Source organism: Homarus americanus, unplaced genomic scaffold, assembly GCF_018991925.1.
Source record: "Homarus americanus isolate GMGI-L3 unplaced genomic scaffold, GMGI_Hamer_2.0 scaffold367, whole genome shotgun sequence".
Taxonomy (NCBI): Eukaryota; Metazoa; Arthropoda; class Malacostraca; order Decapoda; family Nephropidae; genus Homarus; species Homarus americanus.
The window spans coordinates 3,619,739-3,637,285 of NW_024743709.1; the positions used below are offsets into that span (position 1 = coordinate 3,619,739).

The 17,547-nt window shown below is 42.4% G+C and overlaps 1 protein-coding gene across 1 annotated transcript in view; it reads right to left on the reverse strand.

Annotated features, from left to right (window-relative positions):
- Positions 1 to 3,212: 3,212 nt before the first annotated feature.
- Positions 3,213 to 17,547, reverse strand: part of LOC121877232 — a 34,573-nt gene continuing 20,238 nt past the window's right edge. Inside the window, exons 2-4 of the mRNA XM_042382864.1 lie at positions 6,777 to 6,900; positions 6,464 to 6,549; positions 3,213 to 5,987 (exon numbers count right to left, since the gene is read on the reverse strand). Coding sequence (XP_042238798.1) covers positions 5,772 to 5,987; positions 6,464 to 6,549; positions 6,777 to 6,900 — 426 coding nt within the window. The 3' untranslated portion in view covers positions 3,213 to 5,771. The remainder of the gene's footprint in view (positions 5,988 to 6,463; positions 6,550 to 6,776; positions 6,901 to 17,547) is intronic.

The following is a 17,547-nucleotide window of genomic DNA, read 5'->3' on the forward strand; positions in this document are numbered from 1 at the left end:
AATGACCTCGAAAACCCATAAGTGGCAAGTAATTAGCATTGCAAAAGTAATTAAAATATTCTAAAAATCATTTGAACATTTTCTAAAAGCCATTTGAACAAGTTATAATCAAGATATCAAATTTTGGTTAACAGATCCTTAAGCAGCACGTTCAGGAGTACCGACACTGAAATTTTGAACAAAATCTATTTTTTGGCCGAATATGACAAAAATTGTAAGTCTTATGCCTTACAGGATTTTTGGCCAAAACTACTTTTTCACTCGGAACTAAGATTTAATGTGCCTAACTATTTAAGTACATCCAGAATAATACACAAGCACCAAGAAATGACCTTGAAAACCCATAAGTGGCGAGTAATTAGCATTGCCTTCACGTCGACACTGCAAGCCCCAAGCTCCAGAAACGGGCTTGCATAATGCTGGCCCTCGATCTGGTTGAAGACACTGGGCTGTGTCTCGTCGCTCGCCTGCTGAACGACGAGACACGCACCGAGGCTACGGTCTCACAGCCCACAATACTGACAGACAACATCTATGGGTACCATCAGCCTGAGCAAGCTACGCCATGCAGGACCAGCGCAGCTCCCAGCTCCAGGCAGGGAATCAGGTCGTCCCCTTGGAACCCAGGAGAAAATCCCGAAAACCCGACCTGCAACTTCAGGAGCAGCAAGCAACAGGCAACAAACAACTAGAGGTCCCAGTGGCGCTGCAGACGACAGCTCCCTACGTTTCAGGACCTGTCAACTGGTCCCACGCACTTCCACTCCGGGAATGGATCCACCAGGTACCAGACAAGTAATGGCTGACCTTGGCCCACCCGGGATCTGCCTCGCCGGTGTTTACCACACCATCGGGGACGAAACAGAAGTGACCTGACTACAAGTAGAGGAAGAAACAAGCAAACCCTGGGGGGCCCACCCAGGGAGGGATTCACCACTGTGAGGGTGTGGGACAGGACGGTCAGGGGTCTCGCCGACACTCACGTACGGAGGGCGAACTCTTGTCCGTGGACCCTGCCCTACACGCCATCCAAAGCGATGACACCCCAAGCAGTGGACCGGCTTTGATCCCGGCCGGGAAGGGCGGAAACTCAGATGGAACTAGAAAAATCCATCTGGACCACGACGGAAAATGAGACTCTACAGAGGAAACTCAGATGGGACTAGAAAAATCCATCTGGAATGCGTCAGGAACTGCCGCTCCACACAGAAGTTCAAGTGGAGGAAGTGAGGCACGCGACACACCGCGGCAGACCCCAGGACGGGACAGGAAACGCCAACCACCACATCTACTGCGTCGTCCACCCTGATGCTGGACACCGATTGGTGGAGGTGGTGACGGACCACCCGCCACCCGGGATCTCGACGAATGCTGACGAGTTTTTGTTTTTGCCATTGTATCTTGTAATAATTTCTGCTGCCTTTTTAGTATGTACAAATATTTCTTTTTGTTCACAAGTTGTATTTTGCCCCAACCTTCCCCCCCCCCCTTTTTTTTAAGCGGCCATGTATCTTATTATTATATATGTTGTATGTGCTGCCCTGCGCAAGAGTTTAACAGTTGAAGCAACAAGTATGTAAATCTATTCCAGGCTTGAAGATACTAACGCTAGGGAACCTAAGCAGAAATATGCCAGGGCAAGCAACACCATTGCATAACCTTTCAAACCTCCGACTGTGTACCCTCATTTAACTTCCTAAAGTGACGCTCTCCGACAAGCACCTGCCTAGGCGCTCTCTTTCCCCTTCATATCTACATCCATCTTTCCTTTTCCGTATATTTAGCTAGCCGCTTAAATTTTTAAATATTATCAGACTATGGTAGGATGTGAGGTGTATACTTTGCATCTCAGTAGCTATTTTCGCAGGATGTGCACTCGCTTTGTCATCCACTGTAAACATCCACTGTCTGGCATAGAAGCTTTGATCTTGGCGGGAGGTATAGTGAGCTTTGTCAGATCAAACTAGCGCCAGTAGAAAAACATACACCTATGAGATTGTTGTTTGTGAATGTGAGACTATGTTATCGCCCCAGGGATTATCTCTGATACCACACGTGATGTTGATGTCTATATGTGACATCAGTCTCTGTGGTGAAGCTTTGGTCTTGGCGGGAGGTGTAATGATTGTTTGTCAGACCAAAGCTTACAGCCCAGAATTATGTCACATGTAACAGCAAGCACTACAGACCTCGTGGCACCACCACATCCCGGGTTGACACACCTCAGGTCGACCCTAGGGACTTGACCTCGTCCGCTAATGACTTGAGTTAGCCGGGTGACCTACAAACCGCACCTAACCAAGACACCTGGGCAGGACGGCACCTGCACACAGCCGCCCAGACCTGACACTAGGGAACCAGAATTCTCACCACCACTCGATCAGCTCTACCCGGCGTCATGACCTTAGTAATTCAAGGACCCGCTAATTAGCCAGCACTCCTGTTGACCCGACAACCCGGTCAAGACACACCCAGTTCAGTAGGAGAGGTCACCCCCCGGCTCGACCAATGTATAGGGGCTGGAGCTCCTCTCGCGCAGAGTGTCTGTAACCAGGAAGGGCCAGCTACCAGGTCCCCGAGTCCCGCTCGAAAGAAGACCCCCATTAAGTGTAACGAAGTCTCAGCCCGGGTCCGTCGACAAAGTGCTGTCAACTCCACGTGTAACAGTAAGTGCTGGCTGTGTAGTCTGTGGAAGTGCAGTGATCCCGTACCTCCCCAACGATCGACTTAGTGAAGTGCCCATTCTAGCTGTGAGGTTAGGTTATACGAGAATACCATAGTCTATCATAAATTGTGTACGAACCCCCCTATTAAACTAGTAAAATAAAGCTGTAACACGCATTGGTGTTTTATATACTACACTTGTACTGTGCCTGTGTTAATATACAGTGTTGACATCACACCCTCAAGACACGCTACCATTTCCTCTCGCTATAATACTCTACTACTATAAGCTCCTAACTTACCTCTTCATGTGAGATTTTGTCTCATTACATAAGGCTTTGGGCAGTGGGGGTAAGTCAGATAGGCCCCAGTTGTGATGGGTTCTTGTCCTATCAGGCCCCAGTATTGATAAGCCATGGGCCTCCACAGGTCTAAATCCAGCACTGATCCAGACAACTAACAGATCTGGATCAGGTTCCTGCAAGTCCCTGGATACAAATAAATTCTATGGCTCTATATACTGTATGGGTAAACATGAATATAAAACATTATAAACAATACTTTATTCATACATGAATCAGAATGTATTAACTATCCTAGTGTGTCCATGAAGAGAGCTTAGTCATGCATTTGATATCAATGATGTGGATAATATAATTTACAAGGACATATATATTAAATTTGATAACACAGAGGAGCAACAATTTACAACTGAAAATTATAGCAGCCATTATAAAATGTTAGCAATTATACCGAGTTCAATTAATAATTTGAATACTTAAATGCAGATGTAAGTGAAAATGTAGTTCTGAGTGAGTCAAAACAGCTAAATCATAGTAGAGTAGAAATAGTGTAACAATTTCAGTAAATTATACAATACTGGGCTGTACTGTCCTATCAAACAGTTCTGCAGATCAAATATGAAAATTATATTGTACGTACAGTATTTTAAATTCACAGGCATGATAATGGTCTGTTTACAACTGAATTTTCACAAAATGGAATTAAAATCTGGCAGGATGCAAGGATAGACACAATACTACAGAATTTATTTACAAGGCAAATTGGTTGTGGCCTCTGTGCCTATAGTGCTTTGACAAATTAACAAAGCCATCAATGAACTACCATTACAGTGTGTCTAAATTTGCAGGAATGAACCATTGATTGGTAAAAATAACCACAAGTTACTGTGTAATTTGGGTTTCAAAATTTCTTTTGCTGTATTGTACTCCCCGATGCATGGTCCAACTTATCACTTCTAAAGTAAATTCAGTCATTTTCCTCGCATCCCCGCCCAGCGGATTTGCATTCTGCATACTGTATTAAAACTAAACATTTTATGAAAACTGTAAAAGGAAACGATTCATTATCAAGTGTATGAACCTAAAAAAATAACTAATATTACATATATACTGTCTATATTTTCAGTACAATGCTATGCTTATTCAGTACTACCAAAAAAATATGTACGGCAACCACAAGCAAATGGTAAATAAACTTTAAAACAATCAACATTACTGTTAAAGACACAGTTTCTAGTATGTACTGTGTTGTAACAACATGTATGTCACCCTATAAGCAAACAAAATCTGCAGTTTCCTCCTAAAATATGAAAAATAAAATAATTCAGTATAAAGACAGAAATGTACTTTGAAAAAAATACTCAGTGAATTTCACTTCAGCTAAACCTTTATGTTACTGTACCTAATACTGTCATATGAAATTCATATTGCAAATGTTTTCAGTTTCCAGCTCTTTTAGATAGTAACCTTCTCTCTGCATAAAAATTGTGCCTTACATAAACAAAATACAGTACAGGGGGGGGGTATTAGAATAAGCTTTAAAAAGTCTGATTTTGGCACTTGACTTACTCTACAGTACAGGTATTGTTATTCTATAACATTAGATGATAATTGTACCGAGGCAGTCCACATAGAACCTGTACAGTATCTGTATTACAAAAATAGGAGACATTCATAAAGAAGCACAATGAGGTAATGTTTGAGATGTGTTGACTTTTTGGGTATGACAATCCATGTTCCAAGGCATTATCATTGACGATAAAACTGTACATTCATTATAAGGAATCTTCACCTAGCATGTATGTAATCAAAAAACTTCATTTTAAAGACACAATCACATACAGGTACTGTACTGCAAGTGTACTGTGCAGTGTTGTAATAAGCAACTGCACATTATTATACTTTACAATACTTCCTGTATAAATGAATGCACTCAATTATTTTTTTAAGCCTTGGTGTTTTTCTAAATAAATTAGACAGTTTTCGTATGAGAGAATAAATGTGCAGTAATGGTAAGCACTTGCTGGTGACCTCATTTACAGTTGGTTGATAACGGCCATCAGATAACCAGTGGTGAGCTCATCCTTACTGAGTTATTCAGTGATTTTATTGTCACAAATTTAAGAACAAAACATTAAAGCTTTCTCTGTAATTACTGTACAGTACACTCGTCAAATAAACCATTAACATGTAAGACATGTTGTGAGAAAAGTTTACGGCCCAATATAATTTACTGTACTTATGTGTAAACTCATATTTGCCTGGAAATGGTACAGTACAATATTAAATACTGTACCGTACTTAGAAGGATCTGCACCTGGCTACTGAGCTCTTTGGCCTCTAGTGTCATACTGTATATTGATCATTTATTATGTCAACAAGTTGAACTTTTAAGAATTAAACTCATGACTGTTTCCTCATTCCATTTCTTTATAAAACTAATGTGATGTACATATATAAATACTGTATAACTTACCTAAAACTTGCAATTCTGCAAAAGCAGATACATGCAATCAATTGCTCTTATAGTTTGTATGAATCAAAATTATACATCAAGGTATTCTTTCAATACATACAGGTGGGATTATCTTAAATGCACGTAGTAACTAAAAAGTGACAATTTTCCTTTCATCTCAGAGATAGTTATGAATCAGGTCTTGATGTATGAAACAGCTTATGATCCCTGGGAAAATAAAAGTTGAGAACTCCAGTTTAAAAGTATGTACTTAATAGATTATCATAAAACATAGTGGTGATTCTCATGCAAGTTGTGACTCCATTAGCATAAAGACCTAAAAGATGGAGTCACCAGTAGTCTCCATCCTGTAAGGCCTGGAAGAAACTGAAGACAACACAAGTGAAGTATATCCAAGTCATGGAAATAGCGAGGACGATACAACCAACGATGATTGGCAAAGCGTATCCATGAGAGTTGATGAGAGAGAGAATGCCAGCTGCAAACATCATGACCATGTTGAGGAAGGTGAAGAAGACCCATGGCAGCAGTAAAAATCGTCGTTTCTGTCAAAAAAAAAATCTAATTAAAACATTTGAAATTCACAGTACCAAAGCTTTGGCATACAATACAGTATACTGTACAGTACTGTATTGCATACCATGAACTGGGGTAACTTTAGAGGTTTTAAGTTTTTTACAAACTGCTATTTACGATATAAGGCCAAAAATAGATGTTAAGCTCATTTTAAAAGTTCACACTTATTCTGGAAGATAAAACATTTACTGTACAGGTGTTTGAAGTCATCCCTGATCTTGGGGGTCGTGGGACAACCATTATAATTGACTGTAAACTGCCTCCGAGTTCCTTCAGAGCCTTTCTGGACATTCATTTACAGAAGAAAGAACTGTTGTGAAAAATAGTATCTATAAAATTAATGTTTAAAGCCTAAATGAGTCTACAGTATTATTATTTTTTCATTATCGTTCTGACATCTGAGTGACAAAGAGTGACTGGGAGGAGGTATTGTACAGGTACTCACAGTTCTCACACCATGGATGAGGACGAGGGCAGCTATAATGTAGATGGTGGCCACTATTATCAGAATGGCAAAGAAGATGTAAGCAGCTGCAAAATATAAAATGGTGACATTATGCAGTTTTTATAATACCTGTGATATTATACTATTACAGGTAAATTAAATAAACATTTAATGTGAAAACTGATTTTTTTATATAACAGACACCCATGACAGTGCAGTATGTATCAATATCTGTGAATTTTAAATGTTTCAGACATTTTTTTTAAATACAGTACGGTATGCAGTTTATTAAGGTAATATTAGAGATACATACCAGCATCTGATTCTGGGTCGACAATACCAAAGGTGACAGCATTTTCGAACTTTAGTCTCTTCTTGGCATCATCGATATTGAACAGGCAGTATATAGCAATCACCAGCTGTGCTATACCAATACACTGAAACATAAATAACATTCCTTATTACACATTTTTGTTTGCTATTACAGTGTATGTAAAGTTATACAATATGTCACTAAGGCTTTAAGGAACTAATTCATGTTTTAAAATGTTGTCTTTGCAGGAAGTTGAAGTGCTTACACTGATTCTCTGTTGTTGTATATTAATATATGGATGATCTGAATGTGATGTCACAGTTCAGTTGATTGACCATAGACACAAGATCTTAATTTTAAGTTAAGTAACCATTGACAGCTGAGTTACCAAGGGGTGCAAACCAATCACCCACAGGACAGGTGAGCACTTAGTCATGACGCTCTCTATAATGAACTGAAATGACTCCCTGAGGTGGCACTACAGTTTACCAGTCACTGCGGCAACACTACCGAAAAAAAAAAAATACCAGATAAGCTATAGAGGTACAGTATTTGTCTTAGTTCTTATACTGTATAAGTGTCATGAAGAGCACACCATTGTAGGTAAGTGAAGTTTAGGGTAAATACTGAATTACGAGACTGATTAGATTCCAATAGTTGCCAACGTTAATAGTCGGTAATAAACCGATTAGGAAGTATTTTTTTCCATTTTTACGTCACCTGCGAATATAACTATCACTTAGATTGTTGGCACAGACTATGTCCGGCACTGGGCCAAGCCAGAGTGATGTCAGAGACAAATAAAATGCTTACTAAAAAGTCTTACTAGTTCATGCTCGTTGAACGGTCAAATGTAACCCTAAAATTTATCATCAGACGGCAGAGAAACGTACAAATAAATAACTTTTGGACAGGAATTATATTTTTTTTTCAAGGACGAGCAAAGTGTACCATGAGTGAAGCCCGAAGCGCACTGTGTACAGTATATAACCAGAGATAGGGCAGGTAAGGAGAGCATGACGGAAGGTGAAGTAAGAAAGTCAGTCAGGTGTCGTGGGTGGGCGTGGGTCAGGCATCCACCCACGCTCCCCGCGCCACCTCACCAGAGTGTAGGAGGCCACACAAAAACTGGTTTATGAGAATGGGCGTCGCCTAGCGTGGACCAGAGTACTACAAGTCTGGCTACACCTACGCCACGCCCACGACATCCTTCAGCTCCATTACCAGCCAGCAGCGCTATATACACAGAACTTGACAGCTGTACCCCTAGAACAGGGAGCTGTGCTAGCAAGAGAAGGCAGGGGTAATGAGCGAGCTACTCTGACCACCAGCCGTAGTGGTGCCTAATATGGCGGGCCTGGTTGTACCGCACCCCTCTGCCTGCTTCCACCACCTGTGGCCGCTAATATGGTGTGTCCCGCGACCGCGACCGCGCGCGTGCGTGTGTGTGTGTGTGTGTGTAGGTTGCCGTAGTCATTACTGGAAAACGTTTGGGTAACGTGTGGGTGGTTAAGGTTGCTGCGTGGGCAGCAGGTGGGTAGAAGACAGGGTACGGGAGTTAGGGAGTGACGTGTGTAAGTAAACATGGAGTGTGTAGGCCGGTGTGGGTGGGTGTCAATTAAGTATGGGCCGGTGTGGGTCGGTTATCTAGAGTATGGGCGAATGTAGGTGGATATCAGTTGCGCATAATCGGGGGTGGGTGGGTATCAGTAAAAAGCATGTAAGTGGTAGTGGGGAGCGTTTAAAATATGTTTAAATGCATAAGGGTGGAGCGGGCCTTCTGGTGAGGGACGGATCAGCCAAGGGTTCTTCATGATCTTGGACCCCGAGGATGAGATACGACCACAAACCTCCTCACATGCCACAGTAGCAGTATAAACATCATTGATAAAATACATATTATTTACCCCTGACTTGTATATTCTTCTCTGAACTAATTTCTTGAAACCAAAATACTTCTCGTCCATGATCCGCAATCCTTCTTTCTACTAGTTGTCACTGACCAATTTGTATCTTGACACAGTGACAGATCTACATCGACTACAGGATTAACTAATGGACGTCGATTACAGTATCCTCAATCTCCAAGTCCACGAGAACGGGGACAGTGAGACAAGGTAGTATTGACACAAACACCTCTAGTATGGGTCTACACACACTCACCCCCTTACAAGTTACAACACTCGTAACTCAGGAGGTTAAAACGTGAAGCTATAATACTGATAAAGACGTATTTATGAATAGATTAAATGAATACAATTTTAACTTTTTCGAAATACTGACCTTGAAACTTTTAGTACTTATACCAGTCGTAGGCTGACCAGGCACTTTCGTAAAGATAACACCAAATTTGTGGACGACTGAGCACGGGTAAACAAATAAACAAATAGGATAAACGTTAAAGTTCCAGAGAATATTCACATAATATACAAAATATTAGTAAACATCAGTTGTTTGCCACTGAAGGAGGAGGTGAGCAGCCTGGGCAATATGAATAAAGCTAGCAATATCAGTCTGGGTGTACACGTACAAACATATCTATTACGCGTGAATGGGCTCAAGAACATGGCAAATGGATAAGATGATCTTTAATAATAACGGAAGCAATCAGAACTCACAGCAAGATTTGCAATACGTGTTCAGTATGAATTAGGTTTATATAAAATAAGTTTAAATTCAAGCAACACTCAGGTGGGGAGCGTAATGCATGCAATAGAGGAAGGGGGCAATAGAGGAAGGGGTGTGTGCGTGACTTGCCCAAAGAGAGGCGCCCGGCACACATTAACGGGTGTAAAACAAATTAATGCATCTTTGATTGTAATTGTGGGATGTCCCAGAATGATGTCGGGTAATACACAGTCAAATAATAATAAACTAGAAGTGTGTACGCAACTAAGGTAGATGAGGCAAGAACATGTATGTGGAAATCTGATCGACCACACTCCAGCACATGACATGTGTTTCAGGCAAGTCGCCAGGTAGCACCAGCGCCAGACCAGTGTTTACATGTGGCGGTGACTTACTGATCCTACCTAAGTGTGCCTGGCTAATATTCCACTGTTTTTAAATTATTACAATATACTTGATAGCATTTAACACTACTGTACAATACGCCACTGTTCATAAGAGTAACCTTCACAAAATACTCGCAAAGACAGAGATTTAAGATGCTGTGCCATTCAAGTGCCCCATCACTGGTAGTAGTCAACGAGTACCATCAAAAACTCTATACGTTGCCATTCAGTGCAGTTAGAAAGAGTCATTCATAAAAATAATGCGACACCAGTAAGAGTAATGACAGGGAATCATTCATAAGATTGGACATTTTCATTTACTGCTAAAGAGATGATTTATTAGAGTTTGTTAACTCCACTCTTCAAGTAATAAAGGATTTATATTTATGGTGTTCAATTATTTTTAATTAGTAGCTTATACATAATAAATAAATAAATTAACTAACAAGAAGTAAACGAAGCTATTTTTTGCACAAATAGCCACAAGCCATCAGCAACTAACTGTTCCCTCAAATTCTCGCGCCAGAAGAAACCATTCCCCAGTGAATAAAATACTATACATATGAAAAACTACTGAATCCTATTGTTTGGTTATACAGATTTAATCTTCATTTTGTGGTTATACAGATTTAATCTTCATTTTGTTTCATGACACTTTGGTTTTTAATTTAACTAAAGTAGATCCACCTTACCACATAGTAGAGAAAAAATACACCTTTTTACATGTAAGACAAGGCATTCCGCCACCCATTCATTAAAAGTTCACTCATGGTTGAACAATCGGGCATATCGCTGTAAAGAACATAAATTCCCATTAATAAGCCATGTAACAAGGCACCCCGTGTAGCTCTGCAGCACAAGGGATTAAGGTGATCTATTTTCGTGTTATCTTGAAAAAATAATCAAGCTAGGAATGGTGTCCTTCAAATGCGCCCACCCACTTATGCCACCCTCACGCCCACACACCCTCATTCATAACTCGTGAAGAGCTCTCTCTCTCTCTCTCTCTCTCTCTTTCCCTTCCTTACTGGAGATATAAATATGTATCTCATTTCTAATTCACACTATACCACAAAGACGGTGGACCAGGAAGCGTAAGTGCATAACCACAACCGGTATTCCGCTGCCAGTAACTAGATGCATTCCCTTACCTTAAAAGGAAAAAGTTCACGTACCGACACGAACCTCTCAGAGATTTGTTTACACCACAATGATTCCTCCCACGATGGGTTGTAGTGGATATACATTAATACATTATTGTAGTAAAGCTATCAAAATACTTATCAGTCTTTAAAACAACCATAAGAAATAACATTCGTATTTTTTGGATATCTTTAATAAATAACCAAATATTAAATCTTATTTATTAATATGACGGGAGTGTTTACACTTTTATGTTACCGTAAATCAAAGGTTAAACATAATAATTCTTAAGTACTGAGGGCAAGGAAAAAGTGTAATAAAAAATATATCAAATGAGAAACTTTTGTAATTTACAGTATGTACCACGCCCATCACCACGCTCCCTCTCTCTCTCGGTTTTTTTTTTCATATGCTATATTTTTAACTTACCAAGAGTAGAAACAGAAATAGAACGCTTGAATATCACGTAAAATACACCCACTAACTACAAGACAAAATTTCATCTAATGGCTCTTTTACACATCAAAGGACCTTAATTTTGTTAATATATTTTCCCTCAAGACCACACCCACAGGGTTAATTTTGCTAGGTCGTCCTCCTGGTAAAAGGCCGCGGTCATGGTTAAAATCTAAGAATATCCATTTACGTTCCATCCAGGGCACCCATCTAATCTTAGCCCAGCGGCCTCTTTATATATTCACCCTTACGCTCCCTCCAGAGCCCTCGCTCTTAAGAGAGAGAGATTTACAGATTGCCCCGGAGGTGAAGCGCAGAAGCGTTTACAGTGCCCAACTGGGAAGCATGCGGAGTTCATGCTTGCCTTTATGACTCATGCAATAAGAGAGAGAGAGAGAGAGAGAGAGAGAGAGAGAGAGAGAGAGAGAGAGATATGATGATGAGCGATTAGGTCCATTTTTTGTTACACAGGTCCCGGCGAGAGGTACAGTGTTGGGTGCTGCAAGCCTTGTCGACTCATTTCCAGGAACTGTGTGTGTGTGTGCAGTATGGGTACAATTGAGGTTGTGGTGATGACGTTTACAACAGGCAGGACTTGAGAGTGGTTGTGGTGATGCCTCATAAACCAGGCAGGTCTTGTGAGTGGTTGTGGTGATGCCTCATAAGCCAGGCAGGTCTTGTGAGTGGTTGTGGTGATGCTCATAAGCCAGGCAGGTCTTGTGAGTGGTTGTGGTGATGCTTCATAAACCAGGCAGGAATCACGGGAGAGAAGGAGGTGTGAGGTGCGCAGTGGAGTGTCAGCTACTCCCTTTATGTTCGGACCCCGATGCGAAAAAACAAATCGACGATCATATGGAAATTTTATACACCCGAAGATTGTAAGATGCAAACGAAAGTAGTTTAGCACTGATTGAGTCAAGTCTCCATATTTGTCGACCAGTTGACAATAACACGACCTACTGATGGACCAAGTTTTTATGGTCGTCTACAAAAACAAAACATTCATTCCCTAAAGCGTAAGAGAAACACAAGTCATGATGTCTGTCCCACATCTGAAAACCACAAGAACAATTGAGCGTTATACATCCCCCTGCTCAGGTGCCGTCATGCATAACATCCAGGAAAACGCCCACATTTTTGCTTGCTCGTCATTCACCATTAGTTCCACCTGCAGGAGCAACATAGTGGGTTCTGAGAAACATAAAGAGGAAAGCGGAACCAGCTGATGCGTGTTGTGGTTTGTTTACACCCTTATACGTGTTGAAGGCTGTGAAGACTGACCCACAAACACCGTGGTCTTCAGTAGTGAGTTTTTTTTTTCACTCAAAGGCACAACAAGAACACGGAAAACGGAAATGTCATTCTTAAACAATAGCTTTCCAAGATACATAAAATATAAGGAACTCTCGGAACTTATTTCATCATTACGAAACGGCCATCAACTTGGTCATTACATCATGCACGCACTAGGACGGGAGATCAAGTGCGTGTATGTGTGTGTGTAGCAACAGCAAGTGGCCGTAATACCTAACCCTGTGTTGTGTTGAGCTCATTCATCATCAGTACACCGCTGACATCAACACCACACACACACACCTCACAACACGCCCCTTGTAATAGTTCCCATCACCACCACTTTATATCCTCGTGCATTATTCTAAATTCTTGTACCACATTATGTCGACATAAATACACTGCAGCCTCCATATTGGATTTTCAGTTGTAAATATATAAATTGATACTTTCTCAATAGCTAGACCAAATAGCATCCAAGTAGAAACAGGTGAGGAATGAGTGCGTAAGGGAGTGAGTAACCGACCATTCATTTCAGTAATGGTCGACCAAAAAAAAAAATGCTGGAGATTCCCTACAGTTTTGCCCTGGCGGTAGAAGAATGCAGATGGCGGGAGACCTGACACACTATAATACCGCGCATATCTTCCGACATTTTTGGCTTCCTCTCGACACCTTACTACTCTTTTACTTCATCCAACAAAACAATAAATATACTACAAAAAAATTAACAAATTCCTTCTATAAATATTTAAAATATAAATTAAAACTCAATTAATTAATATCATAGCTGCTATTTCGAAAGTTGGTCCCGGCATTTGATAACAGTACCATACTCGACCAGGTCTTATGGTGTACTGGAGTGGTACTTGGTGGTAGTACTTTAGTGGTACTTAATCGTTAATGCTCGAGTGGTATATGATGGTAAGTACTCAATGGCGGTCTTTTATGGTGATACTTTAAGGTAGTACTCTAGTGGTACTTGATGCTCATGCTCAACAGTGGTACTTAACAACAGTACTACAATGTGGTAGTCGTAATAGTAGTCTACCAGTCAAGTGTGGCCGACTCCCCTACGCGATTCTAGCAACAAACTCAGATGTGAACTTCCTGTTATGTCAAGCAACAAAATCTTGCCTCTGGGGTCAGCGTTGCTCCACACCACCACCACCAGTACCAGCGTTACCATAACACCACCACTCAACATCATCTCTCTCTCTCTCTCTCTCTCTCTCTCTCTCTCTCTCTCTCTCTCTCTGCCCTGACCTACCCATCAAATGCTCACTCACTCCTCTGTTAACTCACCTGCAAAGAATAAAATATTTTCGTTAGTTTTACGAATTGGACAAAGATGAAAAAATGTACAGTTAAATTAATTTGTAAAATATTAAAAATAAAAACTATCTACAGAGCATAGCTATTGGTTCAGTGAGTTGGTTATACATTCTTATTTCAGTAATATGTATTCAGTTAAGAAAATAAGAACAAGGGGACTCGCTACACAGTGGAAACCTTATCGCAGACGACATGAAGCGCCCACCTGCGTCAACATGAGGTGTATGAGTGTGATGACAACGATCTGAGACAAACGAATAAGTTATAACCCAGAAGGAATCCCAAGAGGACGCGGGAAAAAAAACAAACCCTAACATGAAACTTCTGCTGTGAACGAGGCCCCCGTGTTTGTTTTGGCGCCCCAGCTGTAGTAAGAGGTAGCAGGGTTACCACCGCCTCGCCCTCTACCGACAACTAAATAACAATAAGATGCCAGAGACTACCCCCTTGGGACGCCGAGAGGAACTGTGATGGTGGTGGATGTAGTAAATGATATGAGAGAGAGAGAGAGAGACTACAAACAATAACAAAAGGGTAGAAGGGGAGAGTGATTTAAGGACAGCATCTCAACACATAACAGATGCAGTAATGAGAGGCCGGCCACTCACTGAGCAGTGGTGCGGGAGGTGAGTACTGAGTAGTGTGGGGCCGCAGGAGGAGGTGGAGCCCGTGGAGGAGGGAAGGGAAAGGGGGGGAGGCTGCAGCTGATCCGTGAGAAGGGTGCTGTCAGAGAGTGCCAACCCGGACCAATGGGAGTGTGCCAACTACTACTGCCTCCCTCCCTACCCTACACCCAGCACTCTGATGTCACTATTAAAGAGGGCGCGAGGGGTAATTTTGTACTCCTTAGTGTGCCAGCTCCCTCTGTCGCGTGCCAGTAAAGATAAAACGGGAAAAATCGCAGCGGACAGTGATAAATTAGCGTCATCTTGTCTGTGGTTATATTTTAAAATGTCATTATTATCTAAGTGATCTGTATAAGGTGAGTTTGGACGTAGCACTTCAGTATATCATGGAAGGTACACCAGATGTCGTGAGAGAAGACCCATTTTCTGTTTCTGTACATACGCGACAAGCCTCCCCTCCCCCCTCCCTCCAGGGCTTTGACCCCGGACCCACAGCTATCACAGTACCTGTGTACCTCACGCTGCACCTCACCAACGGTACTTAAAGTCAGTCAAAAATCGTACTTAAAACAGTATTTTACAGGTTAACAGTACACTGATTGACCCTCAACGATAATTAAGATTCCAGACAGAGGCGAAGTTCACATAACTTTGTGCGAGGCTCTAACACGGCCACTCGTCGGAGAGATGATGGTGACCAGTGTGAGTGTGTGTTTACAGTGACTTCTCTCCCGTGTGAGGAAGACAGCGAGGTGATCTTAAGGTGACAACACAAAGCTTTCTCCTTAAATAAATAAAACAAAACTGTTAACAGCTAATACACTTCCAATATGTCAGGTTAATTAAGTTAAGTTAGGTTAATATTAAAGCGGTTAATCTCCAGGTGAAATAAGCTAGGGGGCTAATATTCAAGTGATCCAATTAGATTTCCACATCCTCCCCCTCCCCTCCAGTGCCCAGCCTGTGTGGGCATCAAGGCTATGTTGAGCAAACCGCTGAGTGAGGCGTCGAGGCTGCATCACCGGGTTCACAGCACTGGATGTACTCGGGGTCCTGATAATCTGGACTCTAACCGTTCAAGAAATTTCTAACAACAATATTAACAAACTTTTCAGAAATCACAAAGTACGTAAAATTTAACCATGAGTTTCAATCTCGATTCGGCATTTTACAAATTTTCTCACGAAGGTAAAAGATCTTAAATGAACCTAATTATAGTCTTAATGATTATCATATACTGTATAATAAATCCAAACAGCTAATACAATATATTTCATTAATTAAAACATTTGTGTATTGTTGTGATGTTGATAAATGAGAGATTAATACAAGATATATTGTGTAAGGTGAGTTAATACTGTGTAACTGAGACCTTTCATTCTGGTGAGCTGAGCTAAAGGTCACGCCAAGTTGCACCAGGTAAACGGGATCACCTGAAGATCAACACATACATACATACACACGGTAGGTCGACGTTCCAGCCATAGGTCAGTGCCCCTTGAGTACGTGGGTATCACCAAGAAGGACGTCCCCTACCAACCTCTCGACGTCCCCCTTGAAGCCGACACTACCGACGTACGCGCCATCACAATCACACTAAAAGGTATGTCCCACAATACTGTCAATGCCTATGGCCTGGCACTTGACACTATTAGGGACCTGTCACGCTTTGCCATAAACAGATAAATTGTACCGGAAATTTCCGCCCACACACTCATTATTCTGTCACCTTATGTAACTTGCTGACAAAACCCATGACCCTTCAGGCTTTTACGCCCTTAATGCATAAGTTATAAAGGCAAGCATGAACTCCGCATGCTTCCCAGATGGGCGCTGTAAACGCTTCTGCGCTTCACCTTGCACAGGATGTAAGGGGGTGCCCAATAAACTAGCCCCCTCGGGGGCAATCTAAAAAAAAAATATATAATCCTTGGAGTGTGTGTGTGTGTGTGTGTGTGTGTGTGTTGAGGGAGGGCCGTACAGAAGAGGTACATGTGGGGTGCAGCAGGTCCAGGGGGAGCTGTGAGGCGCTGCAGAAGGTGGATCCCGACAGCTTGGCAGATAGAGCCTTGCGTCCCCTCTCACTCACTCAAGCCTACACACACACACCAGAAGCAGATAACCATACATACTGCGAGAGAGAGAGAGAGAGAGAGAGAGAGAGAGAGAGAGAGAGAGAGAGAGAGAGAGAGAGAGAGAAACTTTTACCCCATTACCTCACCAACACCGGCATCTGTTCCACCATCATGCATCATTCAAGAAAGTCAGTACAGTTAAGATAACACGAAGTGGTACAGGTAAGGGGTGAGAGGTGGTGAGGGGTGAGAGGTGAGTGTGAGGGGTGGTGGTGAGAGGTGAGTGTGAGGGGTGGTGGTGAGAGGTGAGTGTGAGGGGTGGTGGTGAAGGTAGTGTGAAGAATTGATGAGTGAGGAGTGTGGTGAGGGTGGTGGTGAGAGGTGGTGAGGGGGTAGGTGGTGAGGTGAGTGTGAGGTGAGTGGTGAGAGGTGGTGAGGGTGGTGGTGAGAGGCGAGGGTGTGAGGAATTGGTGGTGCAGAGGTGAGTGTGAGGGGTGGTGGTGAGAGGCGAGTGTGAGGGTGGTAGTGAGAGGTGAGTGTGAGGGTGGTGAGGGTGGTGAGGGGTGGTGGTGAGAGGCGAGTGTGAGGGTGGTGGTGAGAGGTGAGGGGTGGTGGTGAGAGGGGTGGTGAGGGTGGTGAGGTGAAGGCGAGTGGCGAGGGTGGTGGTGAGAGGTGAGTGTAGCCGGTGGTGGTGAGAGGTGGGCGGGTGGTGGTGAGGAGGCGAGGGTGTGAGGGGTGGTGGTGAGAGGTGGTGAGGGAGGTGGTGGTGAGAGGTGGTGAGGGGGTGGTGGTGAGAGAGGCGAGTGTGAGGGTGGTGGTGAGGTGAGTG